Here is a 25,000-nt window from a genome sequence, read left to right as displayed (position 1 = left end):
AACCAATACCATAAGTGCGGAACATATTCTCTCTCTCTCTCTCTCTCTCTCTCTCTCTCTCTCTCTCTCTCTCTCTCTCTCTCTCTCTCTCTCTCTCTGGGCGAACGCATCGGCGATATTCCCTTGCTTGCTTTGCTTTTATGGTCCAGCACTTTATCATCCTTTCTTAGCACTTCTGTCAGTTAGGAGGCTGGGGAAAAAACGCGTTCAGTGATAATATTGCCTCTCCGTGATAAGACGATATTCATAAGAAGATGAGTCAGGCAATAAACTGTTGGCTGTGACACGCCCTCCATTTCCGCAATTTTAACAGCTGGTTGGTTTGCTGGTCCTTCAGACAAAAAAATGTTGGAAAGTCATTTGTCTTGTTAGAAACTCGAGAAAAAATATCATGCTTTCATAAATTATAATTCTATTTGACTTATTTTATGCAATTATTATTATTATTATTATTATTATTATTATTATTATTATTATTATTATTATTATTATTATTATTACCTCCGCCAAGGAATTGGAAGGAATTTGTTTGTTTATTTTTGTTTGTGTTTGTTTGAGAACAGCTTCCTGGCCACAATTTTAATCGTAGAGTAATGAAACTTGCAGGGATTAACGTTCATTCTAAAAGCAGGAAAGGATTAACTACTGGAAGGTCAGGGTCAAAGGTTAAGGTCACAGTCAAGGAAAATGTAAAATTCATGTGCTCAGCCAAGGTTTGGACATCGTTGTCACAGAAACTTCAAACCTGGTTCATATTTGAATGTATGAAAATTCACGTCAGTTAATACATGTTAAGGTTAAAAGTCCCGGTCGAGCAAAAAATCGAGAAATAAGCTGACGCAGCGGAGGTCTGCGCTTTACTGAGTGCCCCTCTAGTTATATTATCAATGTTATTGTCCTTATTATTAGACAAGCTACAACCCTAATTATTAGAAGTAGTAGGAAGTATTAGAATATTGTCATGTTGGTATTTCATTTTCGACATGCAAATAAATATGTTCTACATTTCTTATGAGTTATATGTTTGTCAGTATTTTTTTACTTCTCCTCCAAGACTACTGCCATTTGCAGTTTGATCCAAACTTGCAGCTCTTCACACAGACTTTGGATCTATTCATTACATTTTGCAAGGTCCTCCAATAACTTTCTCACTCATACTGAGTTCGTGAGACTTTCATGACATTGAAAACAAGTTTTTAACTATATGCGTGTTCATGGCATTCGTATTATGATTTTCAAATTGTAATTTTGATGGAGACTGCATTTCCACGTAGAGGAATCCGTGCAATTTAGCAGATATTGAATTAGACAATAGCATTAGGAGATGGGGTAACCGACTTACACTTCGGTTTCCTTATGTAGACGTTTTTATATATTAAAGCTCACAATATTTAAAAAATGAAATATATTTTAACAATTTCCCAAATAAGCGAACCGGTTTTAAAATTTACTTAGTCATGTGCTTACTTAATACAAAGATGAAATATTTTTAAACATTTTTCAAAATAAGCAAAACGGTTTTGAAATTTACTTACTCATGTGTTTATTTAATACTCATAAATTGCCTATAAGTGATTTATAGATTTACAAATCAAATGCATGATTCATATTTAGGATGCCCCTATAGTCCAAATCTATTTGGCCGATAGCCTTCGTTGCTACATTATGAATCAGTACCAGTATGTGCAGGGATGAAAAAGAGTGAATCGTGTGATTGATTGCAAGATAGAGGTGGATTGTGTAAGGTTTGTAGTAGGGATTTTTACAATGCTGATGGGCCTTCTGAACAAGATAGATTAATTGATTGATATTGGATAAGTTTTCCGCACATGATAGTATGTCCACGATTCAACAGTCAAGTATGAAGTTTCGCTGGGACCGTTTTGATTTTTTCACTGGACTTGTTACTTTTTACTGGAAAGGAATTCATTTGCAAAAAGAATGTAATATACATATATAAATATATATATATATATATATATATATATATATATATGTGTGTGTGTGTGTGTGTGTGTGTGTGTGTGTATGTGTTTATAAATAAGTGAGAGTACGTGTGTACACAAATCTGACTTTAGGGTATATATGTACTTAGTCTTACATATTGTTGCTCCGTGCATTTCCTAGATAAGCGATTTAATGGCGCATCTTCACCCCAGCACAAAAATGGGGTTAAAAACCGAATACTTCATAGGAATGAAAGAGTAACTTTAAGACCATAACAAGAAAAATGTACCTTTTTATATATGTATTACTTATAAATACTTAACTTTCCTATTTCCTTACTGCCCCCACTTTTCTTTCACCCACCTTTCCTCTCAGCTGAAGAATAAAGAGGATTCAATATATCTAAATAAATGGCAATAAACGAACACAATTACGAACATATGTTCAGGAAACAGAAGACGGAGAAGAGACAAGAGAGAAAGCTAGGAGAGAGGCATCGAAGCTGCCTGGTCATCGAAGCGCGTCCGATGGAAAGTGGGTATAGAAAAGGCATTTGAAGAACGCGGTAATACACACGGTCAAATTACGGTCCAATTCCTGCTGTGCTGTGGTGTGCGATGAGTTTTTATCCCTTCTGCAATGGAACGGAACATTTCCAATAAGTGTTTGTTCAGAATAGAGTATTGGTTAAATGGAGAGTCGATAGATTTCCTTCCGAAATTAATTATTATAGTTTAGAAAGTGGAGGTGGATGTGAGGCCGCTATTCCCGGTATGTTGGGTTCTTTCTTCATACAAGTTGAGGAATGGAATGTGTATATGGCCATTGTAAATTCGGTATGTATATGTATATATATATATATATATATATATATATATATATATATATATATATATATATATATATATGTGTGTGTGTGTGTGTGTGTGTATGATAAATTTTGCACATTTAGACGTGTTTTTCATATTCAAATAAGCCATATATATTTTTGATACATTAATGTCTGGATTCTCTTAACGACCTCGGGATCAGAGCCCCATGCGAATTCTCGACTGGTCACAAGCTCTTATCTTTGTGTGATTTCGCCTGGGGCTCTGATCCCGATGTCGTTAAGAGAATCCAGACATTAATGTATCAAAAATATATATGGCTTATTTGAATATATATATATATATATATATATATATATATATATATATATATATATATATATATATATATATATATATATATATATATATATATATATATTTGTGTGTCTCCCTTCCAGTGTTGGAATACCTTAACGCCGTGAAACAGGTTTTTGTATCACCATGATCAGCAAAGCTATACTACTCAGGGCCACCTATACTAGGATGGTTTGCTGTGATAGATCACTGATCAGACTAAATCTCCAACCATCAGCAATACATAATGACCAGCTTTGTGATGCAATGGCCAAACCCCAAACATGAATAAGGCGTCTGAGGCCTTTGTCCTGCAGTGGACTAGACACGGCTGCGTTTGCTATTGTGTGTGTGTATATATATATATATATATATATATATATATATATATATATATATATATGTGTGTGTGTATATATATATATATATATATATATATATATATATATATATATATATATATATATATATATCTACTTCTTGCGCTTTTTCACACCCTCAAACCTTGACTAGCTTTCAGACATGAATAAGGCGTCTGAGGCCTTTGTCCTGCAGTGGACTAGACACAGCTGCGTTTGCTATTGTGTGAGTGTGAGTATGTTTATATATATATATATATATATATATATATATATATATATATATATATATATATATATATATGTGTATATATATATATATATATATATATATATATATATATATATATATATATATATTCCTTCCTCTTTTTCACACCCTGAAAGCATGACTACCTTTAGTTGTTTCCAAATTTATCTCTACTCGCTATCCTTTAACCATGGCTCAATATTCTCTTCTAGGAGTTCCCTCCTTCTCCAATACTATGATCATCACGTAAATAACGTTTCCGACAGTTTTATGGTGTTTTTTTTTTTCCAAGTAGAACTTTGTAATATATTACGGCTTTGTTTAAGAATTCCACCTTTTTTTCTGATAGATTTTTGGTAAAATGAAGTGGAAGTGTTACGGAAGCTGGGATGTGGTTTGCTGTATACGACAGTTTAGGAAGTCCTTTTTTTTTTTTTTTTTTTTTTTTCCCTCGATCCTAGGGAAAGTAAATTTTTGGAGGGAAGCGCTTTGTCGGTTTTTAAACTTGTTTCCACTTACTTACATTCTTACTTACTTACTTACTTAATTATTTACTTATTTATTTACTTACTTATTTACTTACTTACTTCATTACTTACTTACTTACTTAAAGGACCGCTATCCTGGTCCTATCACGCAGAGGAACCCTACTCACCAGAGGACGTACAAGAACAGTAACTTTATCATCATAAGTTATTAAGTAGTTTATATATCACATTGCATAACTGATGATTATTATCAAATCTACATTATCGAAGCACTTAGAGAACAAGAAAGTCTTCAGTTTCGTCTTGAACGAAATATTTCGTTTTTATTATATCTCGAATTTGAATTGTTTTATTTCCATCAGATTGAACATTTACATAGCGGCTATTTATGACAGGATTCCTTCGTTGTAGAAATATTGCGTGAGACTAATTATTATTATTATTGTTATTATTATTATTATTATTATTATTATTATTATTATTATTATTATTATTATTACTTGCTAAGCTACAACCCTTGTTGGAAAAGCAGGATGCTATAAGTCAAGGGGCTCCAACACGGAAAATAGCCCAGTGAGGAAAGGAAACAAGGAAAAATATATTTTAAAAACAGTAACAGCATTCAAATAGATATTTCCTATATAAACTATAAAATTTAGGCCTTAATTAGTCATTAGAAAGATTTTCAAAAGTAATTTGGTCAGTGGATTTGTGTGATGCTGAAATGAACCTTTTCAGCTAATAAATAGAATTAACTAAGATTTTTTTTATTATGCTATTTCCAACGATGGTTACATTGAAAAAAGGGATTAACGTTAACAGAAACTAAATTAGTTTGTCTTTTGTTACAATCCTAAATAATATTTGCTTAGCACCCAAAGAGAAAATATAAGTTATGTGAGCCTGGATAAAGTGTTAAATCCAGAGGTATCTATCACTGAGCAATACAGCAATAAAGTGTTAAATCCAGAGGTATCTATCACTGAGCAATACAGCAATAAAGTGTTAAATCTAGAGGTATCTATCACTGAGCAGTACAGCAATAAAGTGTTAAATCCAGAGGTATCTATCACTGAGCAGTACAGCAATAAAGTGTTAAATCCAGAGGTATCTATCACTGAGCAATACAGCAATAAAGTGTTAAATCCAGAGGTATCTATCACTGAGCAATACAGCAATAAAGTGTTAAATCCAGAGGTATCTATCACTGAGCAATACAGCAATAAAGTGTTGAATCCAGAGGTATCTATCACTGAGCAATACAGCAATAAAGTGTTAAATCCAGAGGTATCTATCACTGAGCAATACAGCAATAAAGTGTTAAATTCAGAGGTATCTATCACTGAGAAATACAGCAATAAAGTGTTAAATCCAGAGGTATCTATCACTGAGCAATACAGCAATAAAGTGTTAAATCCAGAGATATCTATCACTGAGCAATACAGCAATAAAGGGTTGAATCCAGAGGTATCTATCACTGAGCAATACAGCAATAAAGTGTTAAATCCAGAGGTATCTCACTGAGCAATACAGCAATAAAGTGTTAAATCCAGAGGTATCTATCACTGAGCAATACAGCAATAAAGTGTTAAATCCAGAGGTATCTATCACTGAGCAATACAGCAATAAAGTGTTAAATCCAGAGGTATCTATCACTGAGCAATACGGCAATAAAGTGTTAAATCCAGAGGTATCTATCACTGAGCGATACAGCAATAAAGTGTTAAATCCAGAGTTATCTATCACTGAGCAATACAGCAATAAAGTGTTAAATCCAGAGGTATCTATCACTGAGCAATAAAGTGTTAAATCCAGAGGTATCTATCACTGAGCAATACAGCAATAAAGTGTTAAATCCAGAGGTATCTATCACTTAGCAATACAGCAATAAAGTGTTAAATCCAGAGGTATCTATCACTGAGCAATACAGCAATAAAGTGTTAAATCCAGAGGTATCTATCACTGAGCAATACGGCAATAAAGTGTTAAATCCAGAGGTATCTATCACTGAGCGATACAGCAATAAAGTGTTAAATCCAGAGTTATCTATCACTGAGCAATACAGCAATAAAGTGTTAAATCCAGAGGTATCTATCACTGAGCAATACGGCAATAAAGTGTTAAATCCAGAGGTATCTATCACTGAGCGATACGGCAATAAAGTGTTAAATCCAGAGGTTAAGTGTTAAATCCAGAGGTATCTATCACTGAGCAATACAGCAATAAAGTGTTAAATCCAGAGGTATCTATCACTGAGCAATACAGCAATAAAGTGTTAAATCCAGAGGTATCTATCACTGAGCAATACAGCAATAAAGTGTTAAATCCCTTCTAGTAGGATTAGTTTGTAAACCCGGAAATATCCCAGATACAAATAAACATAAACCGATTCAGGAAGTAAGTCGTAAATTGTAAGAATCCGATTAATCCAAAGCTGGCATTAGCTATATGAAATTCAAACTGGGATGCAGCTGCGCCAGTGATATAAATCTGATTACTCCTGCGTCTCGTGCAGCTGTGTCAACGGCATGAATGGACTCGATGCTCCTGTATTTTTGTTCTGTAGGAGCCACCTGGATTTCAGAAATAGATCCTCGGGAAGTATTTGTCTTTCCAATGTCTAAATAGAGGCTGTCTGTGGTGCCCTGTTGGAAATTATTATTATTATTATTATTATTATTATTATTATTATTAATTGCTAAGTTACAACCCTAGTTGGAAAAGCATAATGCTATAATCCCAGGGGCTCCAACAGGGAAAATAGCCCAGTGAGGAAAGGAAGCTGTGTCAACGGCATGAATGGGCTCGATGCTCCTGTGTTTTTTGCTCTGTAGGAGCCACCTGGATTTCAGAAATAGATCCTCGGGAAGTATTTGTCTTTCCAATCTCTAAATGATCCTCGGGAAGTATTTGTCTTTCCAATGTCTAAATGATCCTCGGGAAGTATTTGTCTTTCCAATGTCTAAATGATCCTCGGGAAGTATTTGTCTTTCCAATGTCTAAATGATCCTCGGGAAGTATTTGTCTTTCCGATGTCTAAATGATCCTCGGGAAGTATTTGTCTTTCCAATCTCTTAATGATCCTCGGGAAGTATTTGTCTTTCCAATGTCTAAATGATCCTCGGAAAGTATTTGTCTTTCCAATCTCTTCATGATCCTCGGGAAGTATTTGTCTTTCCAATCTCTTAATGATCCTCGGGAAGTATTTGTCTTTCCAATCTCTTAATGATCCTCGGGAAGTATTTGTCTTTCCAATGTCTAAATGATCCTCGGGAAGTATTTGTCTTTCCAATGTCTAAATGATCCTCGGGAAGTATTTGTCTTTCCAATGTCTAAATGATCCTCGGGAAGTATTTGTCTTTCCAGTCTCTTAATGATCCTCGGGAAGTATTTGTCTTTCCAATGTCTAAATGATCCTCGGGAAGTATTTGTCTTTCCAATCTCTTAATGATCCTCGGGAAGTATTTGTCTTTTCAATGTCTAAATGATCCTCGGGAAGTATTTGTCTTTCCAATGTCTAAATGATCCTCGGGAAGTATTTGTCTTTCCAATCTGTAAATGATCCTCGGGAAGTATTTGTCTTTCCAATGTCTAAATGATCCTCGGGAAGTATTTGTCTTTCCAATGTCTAAATGATCCTCGGGAAGTATTTGTCTTTCCAATGTCTAAATGATCCTCGGGAAGTATTTGTCTTTCCAATGTCTAAATGATCCTCGGGAAGTATTTGTCTTTCCAATGTCTAAATGATCCTCGGGAAGTATTTGTCTTTCCAATGTCTAAATGATCCTCGGGAAGTATTTGTCTTTCCAATGTCTAAATGATCCTCGGGAAGTATTTGTCTTTCCAATGTCTAAATGATCCTCGGGAAGTATTTGTCTTTCCAATCTCTTAATGATCCTCGGGAAGTATTTGTCTTTCCAATGTCTAAATGATCCTCGGGAAGTATTTGTCTTTCCAATCTCTTAATGATCCTCGGGAAGTATTTGTCTTTCCAATGTCTAAATGATCCTCGGGAAGTATTTGTCTTTCCAATGTCTAAATGATCCTCGGGAAGTATTTGTCTTTCCAATCTCTAAATGATCCTCGGGAAGTATTTGTCTTTCCAATGTCTAAATGATCCTCGGGAAGTATTTGTCTTTCCAATGTCTAAATGATCCTCGGGAAGTATTTGTCTTTCCAATGTCTAAATGATCCTCGGGAAGTATTTGTCTTTCCAATGTCTAAATGATCCTCGGGAAGTATTTGTCTTTCCAATGTCTAAATGATCCTCGGGAAGTATTTGTCTTTCCAATCTCTAAATGATCCTCGGGAAGTATTTGTCTTTCCAATGTCTAAATGATCCTCGGGAAGTATTTGTCTTTCCAATGTCTAAATGATCCTCGAGAAGTATTTGTCTTTCCAATGTCTAAATGATCCTCGGGAAGTATTTGTCTTTCCAATGTCTAAATAGAGGCTGTCTGTGGTGGCCTGTTGGAAATTATTATTATTATTATTATTGTTATTATTATTATTATTATTATTATTAATTGCTAAGCTATAACCCTAGTTGGAAAAGCATAATACTATAAGCCCAGGGGCTCCAACAGGGAAAATAGCCCAGTGAGGAAAGAAAGCAAGGAAAAAAAAAATATTTTAAGAATGATATTAACATGAATATCTCCTATATAAACTATAAAAACTTTAACAAAACATGAGGAAGAGAAATTAGATAGAATAGTGTGCCCGAGTGTACCCTCAAGCAAGAGAACTCTAACCCAAGACAGTGGAAGACCATGGTACAGAGGCTATGGCACTACCCAAGACTAGAGAACAATGGTTTGATTTTGGAGTGTCCTCCTAGAAGAGCTGCTTACCATAGCTAAAGAGTCTCTTCTACCCTCACCAAGAGGCACTGAACAATTACAGTGCAGTAGTTAACCCCTTTGGTGAATAAAAATTATTTGGTAATCTCAGTGTTGTCAGGTGTATGAAGACAGAGGAGAATCTGTAAAGAGTATGCCAGACTATTCGGTATATGTGTAGGCAAAGGGAAAATTAACCGTAACCAAAGAGAAGGATCCATGTAGTACTGTCTGGCCAGTCAAAGGACCCCATAACTCTCTAGCGGTAGTATCTCCACTGGTGTCCCTCTCTGGCTCTCGCCAGAGTAAGGTTCGAATTCCTCTCAAGCTTGATTGTTGCTTTTAGTGTCCGCAACCTCACCATCCTTGTGAACTAAGGATGGCCGGTTTGAGGGGGCCTATGGGGTCTAGCTGCTAAGTCATCAACATCCATTACCGGGCCCTCCCTGGTCCTAGCCTGGATGGAGAGGGGGCTTGAGCGCTGATTATATGTATATATGGTCAGTCTCTTAGGCATTGTCCTGCTAGCTAGGGCATTGTCACTGTCTCTTGCCTCTGTCATTCATGAGTGGCCTTTAAACCTTAAACCTTTGTTGGTATTTAGAGTGTTTAGACACGATAGCCTCAACCCACCATGCAAGGCTCAAGTAACATTCACAAAGCACATTATCTCTTGACAGCCCTGAGATGACCAGACATCCGCAACCAGACACTGCTTGGAGATATCAGGTTTCAAGTCGACCCGTCGCATCACTACTCTAATTGCAGTTACCGAAAGCCATTAATCAGGGTCTCGTTGCACAGATGCCGAATTAATCTTAAACACCACTTCACGTCTCAATTAATTGTCTCTTGTTTAAGAGCCATTTCTCGCTGTAGTATTTGTCCTTCAATCAGTTGTATCACTATGTGTAGTATTTGTCCTTCAATCAGTTGTATCACTATGTGTAGTATTTGTCCTTCAATCAGTTGTATCACTATGTCGTTGTTTGTTTTACTGATTAAACAAGAGCAACCAGAACCCAGGACATGAGTCAGTACACGCATGCGCGTCTAACCACACTCTAGCACACGTAGGTGGACAGTACAGTATATCCTTGAAAGATATTCATAGGCATGAATGGGTTACTTCCTTCTTAAAAGCCAATCCCTCGACCCGTATGGCACGCCAGAAGTGGCCCCGCTTGAGAAATCCAGGATTACTCTCTATTTACATTTATTTTTACTTGTTTGTATCTGGTTTGCTGAGAATGTTTACCCACAACATCCAAAGACCCTGTCTTAATCCCGTGGGCGTTTGCAGCTGAGAAATCTCTGTGAAAAGAATGAAGAGTGAAAGGGACCAAATGGGTTTTCAACTTCGAGACGCTCAACCTCTGGCAAAGAGAACTTTTCTTTTCTTTTTCTTCTCGTTATTGTCGCTGTTTTTTTTTTTTTTTTTTTTTTTTTTTTTTTTTTTTTTTTTTTTTTTTTAGTACAACAATTAATAATCATTTACGCAATTGGACGCATATTTAAGATTTTAGAAAATATTTATAATAAGATTATGCCTGGCCGAATTATTTGTTACACTTAGTTAATTTTTTTGTTTTCAAAATTAGTCATAGTTTGAGCTATGATTTTGTCACTTACTTTATGGCTCAACCTACAGCATCCCAACTACTACGATCAATTTTAGTTGAGGTAGAGTTATATTTAGTTTTAAATGTCACTGAGGTAGAGTAAATTTATTTTTTCGGTAAAGAATGGTGTAAACAGATTCATTTTTGTACTAGCGTTTAGCGTTTTATTATTATTATTATTATTATTATTATTATTATTATTATTATTATTATTATTATTATTATTATTATTATTATTATTATCATTATTATTATTGGCCTATGAATATGCTAAATCATTTGCTGAACAGACTGAAAGAACTCGGATTCCTATATGTCGTCTTCATGTTTACGTTGCTCATGAGATTTAAAGGACATCCATGAATGGTAGGGGCAAGGGACAGTGACAATGACCGAGCAGGACAGTGCTCTAGAGACTAACCATATATACAAATGATCATCGCCCCGGCACCCTCTCCACCCAAGCAAGGACCGGGGTGGGGAGGTAATGGCTGCTGATGACACAGCAGGTAAGCCTATAGACTCCACAAAATCTCCAATCTTTTATATATATATATATATATATATATATATATATATATATATATATATATATATATATTTTGCTCAGCTGAGCACGGGCTCTTGCGTTGGCAACCCGTCGTGTAGGTGCCCGGCTCACGGGAGACCTACTCTGTTAGCTGGAACACTTTATAGATTATATATTTCAACGCAGGCAAGCACAACAGCATCGATCTCTTATGAACGGTCCTGCCCCTGTTCACAAGCATGGTAAGGTTGAAGAAAATACCGAGTTTGAGCCTGTCTCGAACCCCAGTCCAGCAGATCGCCAGACTAAGACGTTTCCAATAGGCTATCTCAATGCTAATTCAACGAGACCAAAATAGCTCAAAATAACACAGCGAAGGACGTTTCCAATGGGCTACCACAATGCTAATTCAACGAGACAAAAATAGCTCAAAATAATACAGCGAAGGACGTTTCCAATGGGCTACCACAATGCTAATTCAACGAAACCAAAATAGCTCAAAATAACACAGCGAAGGACGTTTCCAATGGGCTACCACAATGCTAATTCAACGAGACAAAAATAGCTCTGAATAACACAGCGAAGGACGTTTCCAGTGGGCTACCATAATGCTAATTTAACGAGACCAAAATAGCTCAAAATAACACAGCGAAGGACGTTTCCAATGGGCTACCACAATGCTAATTTAACGAGACAAAAATAGCTCAAAATATCACAGCGAAGGACGTTTCCAATGGGCTACCACAATGCTAATTCAACGAGACCAAAATAGCTCAACATAACACAGCGAATGACGTTTCCAATAGGCTACCACAATGCTGATTTAACGAGACCAAAATAGCTCAAAATAACACAGCGAAGGACGTTTCCAATAGACTACCACAATGCTAATTTAACGAGACCAAAATAGCTCAACGTAACACAGCGAAGGACGTTTCCAATAGGCTACCACAATGCTGATTTAACGAGACCAAAATAGCTCTGAATAACACAGCGAAGGACGTTTCCAATAGGCTACCACAATGCTAATTCAACGAGACCAAAATAGCTCAAAATAACACAGCGAAGGACGTTTCCAATAGGCTACCACAATGCTAATTTAACGAGACCAAAATAGCTCTGAATAACACAGCGAAGGACGTTTCCAATAGGCTACCACAATGCTAATTTAACGAGACCAAAATAGCTCTGAATAACACAGCGAAGGACGTTTCCAATAGGCTTCCACAATACTGATTCAACGAGACCAAAATAGCTCTGAATAACACAGCGAAGGACGTTTCCAATAGGCTACCACAATGCTAATTCAACGAGACCAAAATAGCTCTGAATAACACAGCGAAGGACGTTTCCAATAGGCTACCACAATGCTAATTCAACGAGACCAAAATAGCTCTGAATATCACAGCGAAGGACGTTTCCAATAGGCTACCACAATGCTAATTCAACGAGACCAAAATAGCTCTGAATAACACAGCGAAGAACGTTTCCAATAGGCTACCACAATGCTGATTTAACGAGACCAAAATAGCTCAAAATAACACAGCGAAGGACGTTTCCAATAGGCTACCACAATGCTAATTCAACGAGACTAAAATAGCTCTGAATAACACAGCGAAGGACGTTTCCAATAGGCTACCACAATGCTAATTCAACGAGACCAAAATAGCTCTGAATAACACAGCGAAGGACGTTTCCAATAGGCTACCACAATGCTAATTCAACGAGACCAAAATAGCTCTGAATAACACAGCGAAGGACGTTTCCAATAGGCTACCACAATGCTAATTCAACGAGACCAAAATAGCTCTGAATAACACAGCGAAGGACGTTTCCAATAGGCTACCACAATGCTAATTTAACGAGACCAAAATAGCTCAACATAACACAGCGAAGGACGTTTCCAATAGGCTACCACAATGCTGATTTAACGAGACCAAAATAGCTCTGAATAACACAGCGAAGGACGTTTCCAATAGGCTACCACAATGCTGATTCAACGAGACCAAAATAGCTCAAAATAACACAGCGAAGGACGTTTCCAATAGGCTACCACAATGCTAATTTAACGAGACCAAAATAGCTCAACATAACACAGCGAAGGACGTTTCCAATAGGCTACCACAATGCTAATTTAACGAGACCAAAATAGCTCTGAATAACACAGCGAAGGACGTTTCCAATAGGCTACCACAATGCTGATTCAACGAGACCAAAATAGCTCTGAATAACACAGCGAAGGACGTTTCCAATAGGCTACCACAATGCTGATTTAACGAGACCAAAATAGCTCAAAATAACACAGCGAAGGACGTTTCCAATAGGCTACCACAATGCTAATTCAACGAGACCAAAATAGCTCTGAATAACACAGCGAAGGACGTTTCCAATAGGCTACCACAATGCTAATTCAACGAGACCAAAATAGCTCTGAATAACACAGCGAAGGACGTTTCCAATAGGCTACCACAATGCTAATTCAACGAGACCAAAATAGCTCTGAATAACACAGCGAAGGACGTTTCCAATAGGCTACCACAATGCTGATTTAACGAGACCAAAATAGCTCAAAATAACACAGCGAAGGACGTTTCCAATAGGCTACCACAATGCTAATTCAACGAGACCAAAATAGCTCTGAATAACACAGCGAAGGACGTTTCCAATAGGCTACCACAATGCTAATTCAACGAGACCAAAATAGCTCTGAATAACACAGCGAAGGACGTTTCCAATAGGCTACCACAATGCTAATTCAACTAGACCAAAATAGCTCTGAATAACACAGCGAAGGACGTTTCCAATAGGCTACCACAATGCTAATTCAACGAGACCAAAATAGCTCAAAATAACACAGCGAAGGACGTTTCCAATAGGCTACCACAATGCTAATTTAAAGAGACCAAAATAGCTCATAATATCACAGCGAAGGACGTTTCCAATAGGCTACCACAATGCTAATTCAACGAGACCAAAATAGCTCTGAATAACACAGCGAAGGACGTTTCCAATAGGCTACCACAATGCTAATTCAACGAGACCAAAATAGCTCTGAATAACACAGCGAAGGACGTTTCCAATAGGCTACCACAATGCTAATTCAACGAGACCAAAATAGCTCTGAATAACACAGCGAAGGACGTTTCCAATAGGCTACCACAATGCTAATTCAACGAGACCAAAATAGCTCTGAATAACACAGCGAAGGACGTTTCCAATAGGCTACCACAATGCTAATTCAACGAGACCAAAATAGCTCAAAATAACACAGCGAAGGACGTTTCCAATAGGCTACCACAATGCTAATTCAACGAGACCAAAATAGCTCAAAATAACACAGCGAAGGACGTTTCCAATGGGCTACCACAATGCTAATTTAACGAGACAAAAATAGCTCAAAATAAAACAGCGAACGACGTTTCCAATAGGCTACCACAATGCTAATTTAACGAGACAAAAATAGCTCAAAATAAAACAGCGAACGACGTTTCCAATAGGCTACCACAATGCTAATATAGAGACAAAAATAGCTCAAAATAAAACAGCGAACGACGTTTCCAATAGGCTACCACAATGCTAATATAGAGACAAAAATAGCTCAAAATAAAACAGCGAACGACGTTTCATAGGCTACCACAATGCTAATTCAATAGCTCAAAATAACACAGCGAAGGACGTTTCCAATAGGCTACCACAGTGCTAATTCAACGAGACAAAAATAGCTCAAAATAACACAGCGAAGGACGTTTCCAATGGGCTACCACAATGCTAATTCAACGAGACAAAAATAGCTCAAAATAATACAGCGAAGGACGTTTCCAATAGGCTACCACAGTGCTAATTCAACGAGACAAAAATAGCTCAAAATAATACAGCGAAGGACGTTTCCAATAGGCTACCACAGTGCTAATTTAACGAGACCAAAATAGCTCAAAATAACACAGCGAAGGACGTTTCCAATAGGCTACCACAATGCTAATTTAACGAGACGAAAATAGCTCTGAATAACACAGCGAAGGACGTATCCAATAGGCTACCACAATGCTAATTCAACGAGACCAAAATAGCTCAAAATAACACAGCGAAGGACGTTTCCAATAGGCTACCACAATGCTAATATAGAGACCAAAATAACAGCGAAGAGCGTTTCCAATAGGCTACCACAATGCTAATATAGAGACCAAAATAGCTCTGAATAACACAGCGAAGCGAGGTTATAAAGGACTTCAAGTTATGCTAAAACCAGGTAATCCTCAATGGCGAAATTCTTTTGACAGTCAGAGTTAAACCATTTGAGCAGGGTTGTAAAACAGTCGTAATGGAATCTGGTTGTCAGCGACTTACCAAATCTCTTGGATTATGGGTATCAGGAACGATGCCAAGGTAAATCTGAAACTGTCATCTTGTTAGAGAGAGAGAGAGAGAGAGAGAGAGAGAGAGAGAGAGAGAGAGAGAGAGAGAGAGAGAGAGAGAGAGCAAAGGTTTTCGGGGAATAATTCTTAGAGTAGTTTTTTACTGATTTCATGTATTTCTACATTACATGAGGTGAAAAGAAATAAATTATTAATTATTATTATTATTATTATTTTCATTATTATTATTATTATTATTATTATTATTATTATTATTATTATTATTATTATTATTATTGATCAAAACTAACCCAAAATTTGACAAGGAAAACAAACGGCACAAATCCAAAGTTGAGAAAATAAACATTGACCATCCAAATCTTTATCCAATATTTATTAACGCAAATTTTTATGTTAAATAATCTTTATTTATAAACAAGGAAGAAAGTCAGTTCTTTTCGTAGATTTTAAAGCTGTTCTAGCACCAGGATTAAGGAAGAAACGAGGGAGAGGCTGTGAGGAGAAATTTATGTTGTCTTTCTCAAACCAGTCTTGTTTACCTAATTCAGGTAGTTGATTCATAGCTTTTTGTTTATTATTTTTTTTTGAGAAGTTGATTTTAAAAGAATGTTATATTTATTGTGAGTTATGAATTTTCTTTTCATAGTTGAATTTATTTTTAAATTAAATTTTCGGGTAGATTAAGGAAAATCTACACGACACCATAGAATGATTTAACAAATGTTGTTTTCTTTTTCGAAAATATTCAGAAATGGTAATAGCAATCCACATTAACTCCCTCAAAAAGTAATGGAAAATCTCCAGAAAAAACTATATATGATTACAGCATCCTGCTTTTCCAACTAGGGTTGTAGATTAGCAAGTAGTAATAATAATAATAACAACAACAACAACAATAACAATAATAATAATAATAATAATAATAATAATAATAATAATAATAATAAATACCGTTCACTCAAAACCTCGACAATTGTTACATCTAAAAATAGAGCATGAAATAGTCATTATTTTTCCCGATAGATGGCGTAAGACGCTGGCAATGTGCAACCTTGCGCATCTCCTTTTAGAGGAAGAAGTTTCCTTTTTAGCCCGAAGTGAAACATCGAGCCTCTGAAACTTGATTCTTAACTGGAGTTCTTTGTTTGTTGCGAGTTCTATTGACGTACGAAGTATTTGTAGTCTTTGCTGGGAAGCAATGGTGAAATTATGTTCAACTTTTAGTTAAATTATGAATATACTGTGCGATATTGTTTTTAAACTTATAAATAATTTTCTTTTATTGTCATAATTTTGAGTGTTTTTTTTTTAATTATTATCATTATTTTATCAACATTATTAGTATAATGTTTGCTATTATCATCATTATTATTATTATTATTATTATTATTATTATTATTATTATTATTGTTTTCTTTACAATTATCATTGTTGTATTTGCATTATTATGATTTTTTATATTATTATTATTATTACTATTATTATTATTATTATTATCATTATTTTTATGATATTTATCATTATTATTATTATTAATATTATTATTATCATTATTATTATTAGTATTATTATTATTGTTTTATTTACAATTATCTTTGTTGTATTTGCATTATTATTATTATTATCATTATTATTATCATCATCAATATTATTATTATCATTATTATTATTAATAAATTTATTATTATTATTATTATTACTATTTTTATTACTATTATTATTAAGCATATCAATATTATTATTACAGCGATCTAGATGTACCGCCTTAAAAATCCCACCATTTCCATTTACTCCTGAACTTGCATAACCTGATACGAGTACAAAACTCGAAGAGTGTGTCTGTGAGTCCGTCGTTAAGAGGGATAAGCAGAAGCAAAACTTTTTCGCCGGGGAACTTATTTCGGAGCCATTATAGAGACAGGGAAGACACTCGTCGTTCCGTTCCTGATTCAGCCAGGGATTTTCCACTCTTCTTTTTAAGCGAGCCGAACTTTTCCCATTTTCATCTTTTGTGTGGTTTTCTCAAAATGTTTATGACTGTGGTGCAATGGCTGGTCTGGGTTTGTTTTTTTTTTTTTTTTTTTTTTGTATGGACCACCGAACCTGAATGTACAGTTAATATTATTATTATTATTATCATTATTATTATTATTACTTGCTAAGCTACAACCCTAGTTGAAAAAGCAGGATTCAATAGGCCCAGGGACTCCAACAGGGAAAATAGCCCAGTGAGGAAAGGTTATTATTATTATTATTATTATTATTATTATTATTACTTGCTAAGCTGCAACCCTAGTTGGAAAAGCAGGATTCAATAAGCCCAGGGACTCCTACAGGGAAAATAGCCCAGTGAGGAAAGGTTATTATTATTATTATTATTATTATTATTATTATTACTTGCTAAGCTACAACCCTAGTTGGAAAAGCAGGTTTCAATAGGCCCAGGGACTCCAACAGGTAAAATACCCCAGTGAGGAATGGTTAAAAGGAAAAATCAAATATTTTAAGAACAGTAACAACATTAAGATAAATATGTCCTATATAAACTATAAAAACTTTAACAAAACAAGAAGAGAAATAAGATAGAATAGTGTGCCCAAGTGTACCCTCAAGCAAGAGAACTCTAACCTAAGACAGTGGAAGAACATGGTACAAAGGCTATGTCACTACCCAAGACTAGAGAACAATGGTTTGATTTTGTCGTGTCCTTCTCTTAGAAGAGCTGCTTACCATAGCTAAAGAGTCCCTTCTACCCTTGCCAAGAGGAAAGTGGCCACTGAATTATTACAGTGCAGTAACCCCTTAGGTGAAGAAGAATTGTTTGGTAATCTCAGTGTTGTCAGGTGTATGAGGGCAGAGGAGAATATGTAAAGAATAGGCCAGACTATTCGGTGTGTGTGTAGATAAAGGGAAAATGAACCGTAACCAGAGGGAGGGATCCACTGTAGAACAGGCCAGTCAAAGGACCCCATAAGTCTCTAGCGGTATTAAGCTACAACCCTAGTTGGAAAAGGGGGATGTTATAAGCCCAAGGGCTCCAACAAGAAAAAAATAACTCAGTGAGGAAATGAATAAGGAAATAAAGAAAAAAATAAACTGCAAGGGAAGTAATGAACAGTTAAAATAAGATATTGTAAGAACAGTAACAACATTGAAACAGATCTTTGTTCTCTAGTCTTGGGTAGTGCCATAGCGTCTGTACCATGGTCTTCTACTGTCTTGGGTTAGAGTTCTCTTGTTTGAGGGTACACTCAGGCTCACTATTCTATCTTATTTCTCTTCCTCTGTTGAAGTTTTTATAGTTTATATAGGAGATATTTATTTCAATGTTACTCTTCTTAGAATACTTTATTTTTCCTTGTTTCCTTTCCTCACTGGGCTATTTTCCCTGTTGGAGCCCCTGGGCTTATAGCATCCTGCTTTTCCAACTAGGGTTGTAGCTTAGGAGGTAATGATAATAATAATAATAATAATAATATATAAACTGTAAAAAGAGACTTATGGCATCCTTTTCAACATGAAAATATTTTCTGCAAGTTCGAATTTTTGAAGTTGGCTTCAATGATTCCTTTATACTACACGGGAAACTAGGGAGACGTTTATACATTGCAGCAGGAAATACTGTGTTTAGCAAAAGAGAAACTGTTAGGAACACTGCCTGTAAAAAAAAAAGGGTGGCTGATCATGCAAACACGTGATCAAATCATTATTAATTTTATGAAGTGCTGTTAAGCAAATGACAATATTTTTTTTATACAGCGCTTCGTAAAGTTCATAAAAATGTGTGTATTTTTGGTGTTTTCTTAGGCAAATTGTCACTTACTACATCAATTATTTTAAGATTACCTTTCCCTGATTCTTTTTGTATCGTTTCTTAAAGGAAACTAAGATGTTAAAATTTTGTTGCTCCATTTAATAAACTTTAAACTTTATTAACTTTTTTACTCCATTTAATAAACTTGAAATTTTATTAACTTTTTCACTCCATTTAATAAACTATTACTCTTGTTGACTTTTTTTGCTCCATTTAATAAACTTTTAATTTTATGAACTTTTTTGCTCCATTTAATAAACTTTTAATTTTAGTAACTTTTTTGCTTCATTTAATTAACTTATAATAACTATTTTTTGCTCCATTTAATAAACTTAATTTTATGAACTTTTTTGCTCAATTTAATAAACTTTTAATTTTGTTAACTTTTTTGCTCCATTTGATAAACTTTTACCGACAGATCTTTCAGTCAATAAGTAATGGCGTTAGTTGGGAATCTATACAAAGATATCATTTTGCTCATGTAATGGTAGCGCACTCATACAAACGAAAATTAAAAGAAATCTAAAGACATGAAAATCAACAAATATGATAATTCGAGATATTTCCTATAAAAAATCATGAAAATACTAAAGTCCATTTCTTTTAGCGAGTCATATTTGCACCGACTCGCAGCGGTGCCCTTTTAGCTCGGAAAAGTTTCTTGATCGCTGATTGGTTGGACGAGATAATTCTAACCAATCAGCGATCAGGAAACTTTTCCGAGCTAAAAGGGCACCGCTGCGAGTCGGTGCAAATCTCCCTCGATAAAAGAAATGGACTATAGTGTAGACATCTGGTTAATATATAAAGTTTTAAAATTCTAGTAAAGATAGCAGTTTTTCAATTTTTATTCAAAACTTTAGTCTTGAAGATAAGGAGAGATACAAAACTGGAAAAATGTTCTTAAAATAGTTAATGCCACAAGTGTTTTAGCATGTAACGTGGTGAAAGGGCTTATGTAATCCATGATGAACAAAGATGTACTAATCAGGGCCACCCATACTAGGGTGGTTTGCTGTGAGCGATCAGACTAAAGTCTCCCACCACAAGCAATCTGCAGTGGTCAGCGTGTTGAGGAAAACTGAACAAACTCCAGACATGAGTAAGGGCATGTTTAAGGCCTTTATCCTGCAGTGGATTAGAAACGGGTGCATTTGTTGTTTGTTACTGATATACCTTATATTATGTGTACATATATATATATATATATATATATATATATATATATATATGTATGTATATATATATGTATATATATGTGTACATATATAGACATATGTATATATACATATATATATATGTATATATATATATATATGTATGTATATATATACACAGTATATATATATACATACACAGTATATATATATATATATATATATATATATATATATATATATATATATATATATACTGTATATATGTATGTATATAAAAAACGTATACATCATATATTATATAATGCAAGCTCAACTTAAGGAGCCTTGCATGTACCATGCCACGGGTATGCATTATCGAATCGAGCAAGTTCATGAGGGATAATGGACATGAGCCATTACCTCCTTCTAGGAGACCTCCTTGACCCCCTTCTTATCCCCCCCACCCCCCTCTTAGTATTAACTATCCCCCTCCTCTTATCCCTCTCCCCCCTCTCGTCTCGTGCTGTCAGTCGACGCCGACGGTCAACGTGGTTTCCTGTTAAGGTTCTCTCTGTGTCTCTCGTGTTACCCAAAAGCAGGTCGGTCTGAGGCAAACCAGCTATAGCTCTCTCATCTGACGCTCTTTGCGATGCTTGCTTGTTTCTGTCCGAGAAGCGAGAGGCTTTGTGTTGTTCATTTTCATTCTGATGCTTCGTTGTTATGTTTATTAAGATTATTACATTTGCCGGATGGTTATATTAAGATTATTACATTTGCCGGATGGTTATATTTTTTATGGGCGTGTATTTATTTTTTCATGTTTGTTTGTGATTCGCATAACTCAAAAACTATTTGACCGAATTTCAGGAAATTTGCATTCTGATGCTTCGTTGTTATTATGCTTATTAAGATTATTACATTCGCCAGATGGTTATATATTTTATGGGCGTTTATTTTTTTATTTTTTCATGTTTGTTTGTGATTCGTATAACTCAAAAGCTATTTGACGGAATCTCAGGAAATTTGATTGGATGATTGACCATGATCCAAGGATAATTTGATTAGATTTTGGGAGTGATTGGGTCAAAGGTTAAGCTCAATGTCATGAAAAGGTAAAAAACGGGTTTTTGTTATATTATTTTAATTTTTTGAACGATTTACATAAAATTAGTGTCAGAATGGGCATAATTCAATCGCGTATATTATTGTGTGGCGTTGGTGAAGGTATGCACTCTACCGAGTGGTCGCTCTTGTTTTGTTATTATGAATGTAGAATTTTATTGATAATGTTCGTAAGATTATCATAATTTTTTTTTTCATTGTTTTTATTCTAATACACTATCGTCTTATTGCCCTTATTTTACTTTTTCTATTCGATATAATCGGATTACTTCGAAGTCATAATTTCTTTCATTGCACCCCATCTCCCTCTCCCCTTTTCATCAGACACAAAAGAAAAATTGAAATGATAAGATTTTTTTTTCTTCTTTTTTTTTTTTTTTTTTTTTTTTTTTACAGATATATCTCGAATCAAGCTCTGGTGTATCCTTGTCAGAGAATTTAATATTTTCGAGCACCGAATAAAATAATTCAAGCTTCTATTCCAGAAATCAATCTGTATTAACCACGCCATTATGGAAAGTGGTAATGCTATAGGGCATTGAAAGTACCAAAGCACCACCTGTGTGATTACAACGTATTCCCAGACAGCAATGAAATTAAACACGTAACTGTTCTCTTCTTTTGCGATATCACACATTTGAATATTTATCTTTAAAAAATTCTTTCATATATCTCTTGTTGAATGTAGAGTCACTTTGACCAGAAACTTTTCATTTGTGCAATAGTTAGTATTAATCTTAAGTAAAGAGACTGCAAGAATTCTCTAATTATTGTAAATCATAGGTGAAGATATATTTCTTGAGTTTATTACTAGTAGTTTTCTAAAGGAAATACGTTCCAATTATTTTTAGGTACACTCAAGAAAGTAAGCTTCCAACTTTAGGTGAAAAACGGACATCTTTTATTTTCATCCCAGAAAAGAATTTACTGGGAAAACACACTGCTGTTTAATGTGCCGCTGGACGTTTTAATTTCCTCGGAGTCGAAAGTTCGCCTGGCTCTTGGTAAGAAACCCGGAGGATTTCATATGTTCACTAACACTGCAGTGTACAGAACATGGGGGGGGGGGGGACTGGGAACGACCTTGTTAACCAAGATGTGTGATGAAATGAGCTACTTCATCGTCATTATGATTAGTGTACACGACCCTTCAAAAAATGACGGTTATATGTTTAATTAGATATGCATACACGTCGATTCAACCCTTTCCTAACTACAACACAGCAGTTGTGGTTTCCAACTTTTCAAGTGTACCTCTTGCGGTACCCCCTCTCGTCAGGTCATGACTACTCCCTCTTCTCCCTACCCAAGGGACGGAGAGAAACCGAGTAGTTTTACGTCTGGCAATGCCGAACATATATTGTACATGTGTGTGTATGTGTATATATAATATGTATATAATATATATATATATATATATATATATATATATATATATATATATATATATATATATATGTATATATATATATATATATATATATATATATATATATATATATATATATATATATATATATATATGTGTGTGTGTGTGTGTGTGTGTGAGTTTATGTATAAGGTCAGACACTCTTTCTTTGTTATATAGGGGAGATTATTTGTGGTGATCATAATGCATTTACTTCTCTTAAGGGTATATCCAAAGTACTGTTATGAAAATTCACGTTACTGTTGCCAGTAGGTCGTCAAATTTTCACTCGATTTCCCTGCAAGATGTGGTCGTAGTAATGCATATATTTTACAAGCTGTACAACAATTTTTGACCAGTACACCAGTATGTCTATAATTTTATGCGGAATAACTTGATATTTTTATAGATTTCAAGTAATTTTAGTTACATCGAGAGAGAGAGAGAGAGAGAGAGAGAGAGAGAGAGATATCACTATTTCATTGTGATGAAAAATATTAGAATAATTCGTGGTGTAGACCTCCAGCTACTTTAACTCTGCTTGCAGGGCACAAGAGTGATGTTTTTAGACCCTAGTTGTTGTTGTTGTTGTTATTATTATTATTATTATTATTATTATTATTATTATTATTATTATTATTAAATGCTAAGCTACAATTCTAGTTAGAAAAGCAGGAATGCTATAAGTCCAAGGGCTCCAACAGGGAAAATAGCCTGTGAGGAAAGGAAACAAGGACACAGAATAGTTTGCCTGAATGTATACTTTCAAGCAAGAGAACTCTAACCCAAGACAAGTGGAAGACCATGGTACAGAGGCTATGACACTACACAAGACTAGAGGACAATGGTTTGATTTTGGAGTGTCCTTCTAGAAGAGCTTCTTATTGTAGCTAAAGTCTTTTCTACCCTTATCAAGAGGAAAGTAGCCACTGAACAATTACAGTGTAGTACTTAAACCCGTATTCGGTTCCTTAAAACGTATTTTGTAGATAAGTATGAATCTGAATATCTTGGATAAAGTACATTAATGTAAAAGTACTCAAGAAGTACTTTGAAAATAATGGGAATGTTAAGTAACTGCCAAATATTTTACTAGTTTATTTCTTTATTTGTGAACATTACACAAAATCTGCAGAACTACTTTTTGAAACTTGGTGGATATGTGGTGTATGACCCAAGGACAAATCCATTAAATTTTGAAGAGAATTCATAGAAGTACAAGACTGCTTACAACAGAGTGCCATTGTAGTTCGGTGAATATATTCCGCGTATGGCCTCTTTACCTCTATGTAAAATACGACTTTTAAGTTCACATTTCTTTTTTTAACAGATTGTAAATGAATTCGACTCGGCTCAAATGCTAAAACTTTACCATTCCGATTTCGGCTTTTGAAATGAAATAGCAGATGGGCTCTATTCCCCTTAAGCATAGGATAAAGAAAGATATTTTAACTTTGAAATACGTGGACCGGAAAAGGGATTTCAACTTGGAAATAGCTCGGGGAGTTGAAGAAGAGACTTTGGGAAGACTTGAAGACCTTTCTCTTTCTCTCACATGGATACCAAATTTCCAGTAAGACTCTTGCTACCTTCAGGCTTGTCTATTTACGTCAGGAACTTTGTATTGGAAAGTTGTTGTTCGGGAGGAGGAAACTTACATTACTTATGCAACACGCTTATTGCTTGTTAGTTACGTGCCTTAATATTTTACCATTGTGATAAACCTGTTATTTTTTAAAGAAAAAGTAAACATTTATTCATGTCATTGTTTTATTTCAGTTTTGGGGGAGGAGAGAAAGCATACGATTATTATTATTATTATTATTATTATTGTTGTTGTTGTTGTTGTTGTTGTTGTTGTTGTTGTTGTTGTTGTTGTTGTTGTTGTTGTTGTTGTTCTTGTTGTTGTTGTTGTTGTTAAAGTCTAGAAATCCTAACCTAT

The 25,000-nt window shown here is 35.1% G+C and overlaps 2 protein-coding genes across 2 annotated transcripts in view; one reads left to right on the top strand and one right to left on the bottom strand.

The window, feature by feature from the left end:
- LOC137644131 (uncharacterized) overlaps positions 1-25,000 on the bottom strand; it is a 298,294-nt gene that overhangs the window by 266,281 nt on the left and 7,013 nt on the right. The gene's annotated exons all lie outside the window — the stretch shown is intronic.
- LOC137644646 (involucrin-like) lies at positions 3,636-6,399 on the top strand. Its single transcript, XM_068377597.1, has 3 exons — positions 3,636-3,704; positions 5,138-5,722; positions 6,088-6,399. The coding sequence occupies exons 1-3, from the start codon at positions 3,636-3,638 to the stop codon at positions 6,397-6,399; spliced, it is 966 nt and encodes a 321-aa protein (XP_068233698.1).

Source organism: Palaemon carinicauda, chromosome 7, assembly GCF_036898095.1.
Source record: "Palaemon carinicauda isolate YSFRI2023 chromosome 7, ASM3689809v2, whole genome shotgun sequence".
In the NCBI taxonomy this organism is placed as follows: domain Eukaryota; kingdom Metazoa; phylum Arthropoda; class Malacostraca; order Decapoda; family Palaemonidae; genus Palaemon; species Palaemon carinicauda.
The sequence above is the reverse complement of the archived record's forward strand: the minus strand, read 5'-3'. Positions and strand labels throughout refer to the sequence as shown.

Excerpts from the sequence above, each read along its gene's own strand:
- LOC137644646 (XM_068377597.1), top strand. The coding sequence starts at position 3,636 with ATGAATAAGGCGTCTGAGGCCTTTGTCCTGCAGTGGACTAGACACAGC. Across the intron at positions 3,705-5,137 it reads GCGTTTGCTATTGTGTGAGT|GTATCTATCACTGAGCAATA; the intron begins GTGAGTATGTTT and ends TTAAATCCAGAG. Across the intron at positions 5,723-6,087 it reads ATAAAGTGTTAAATCCAGAG|CAATACAGCAATAAAGTGTT; the intron begins GTATCTCACTGA and ends TCTATCACTTAG.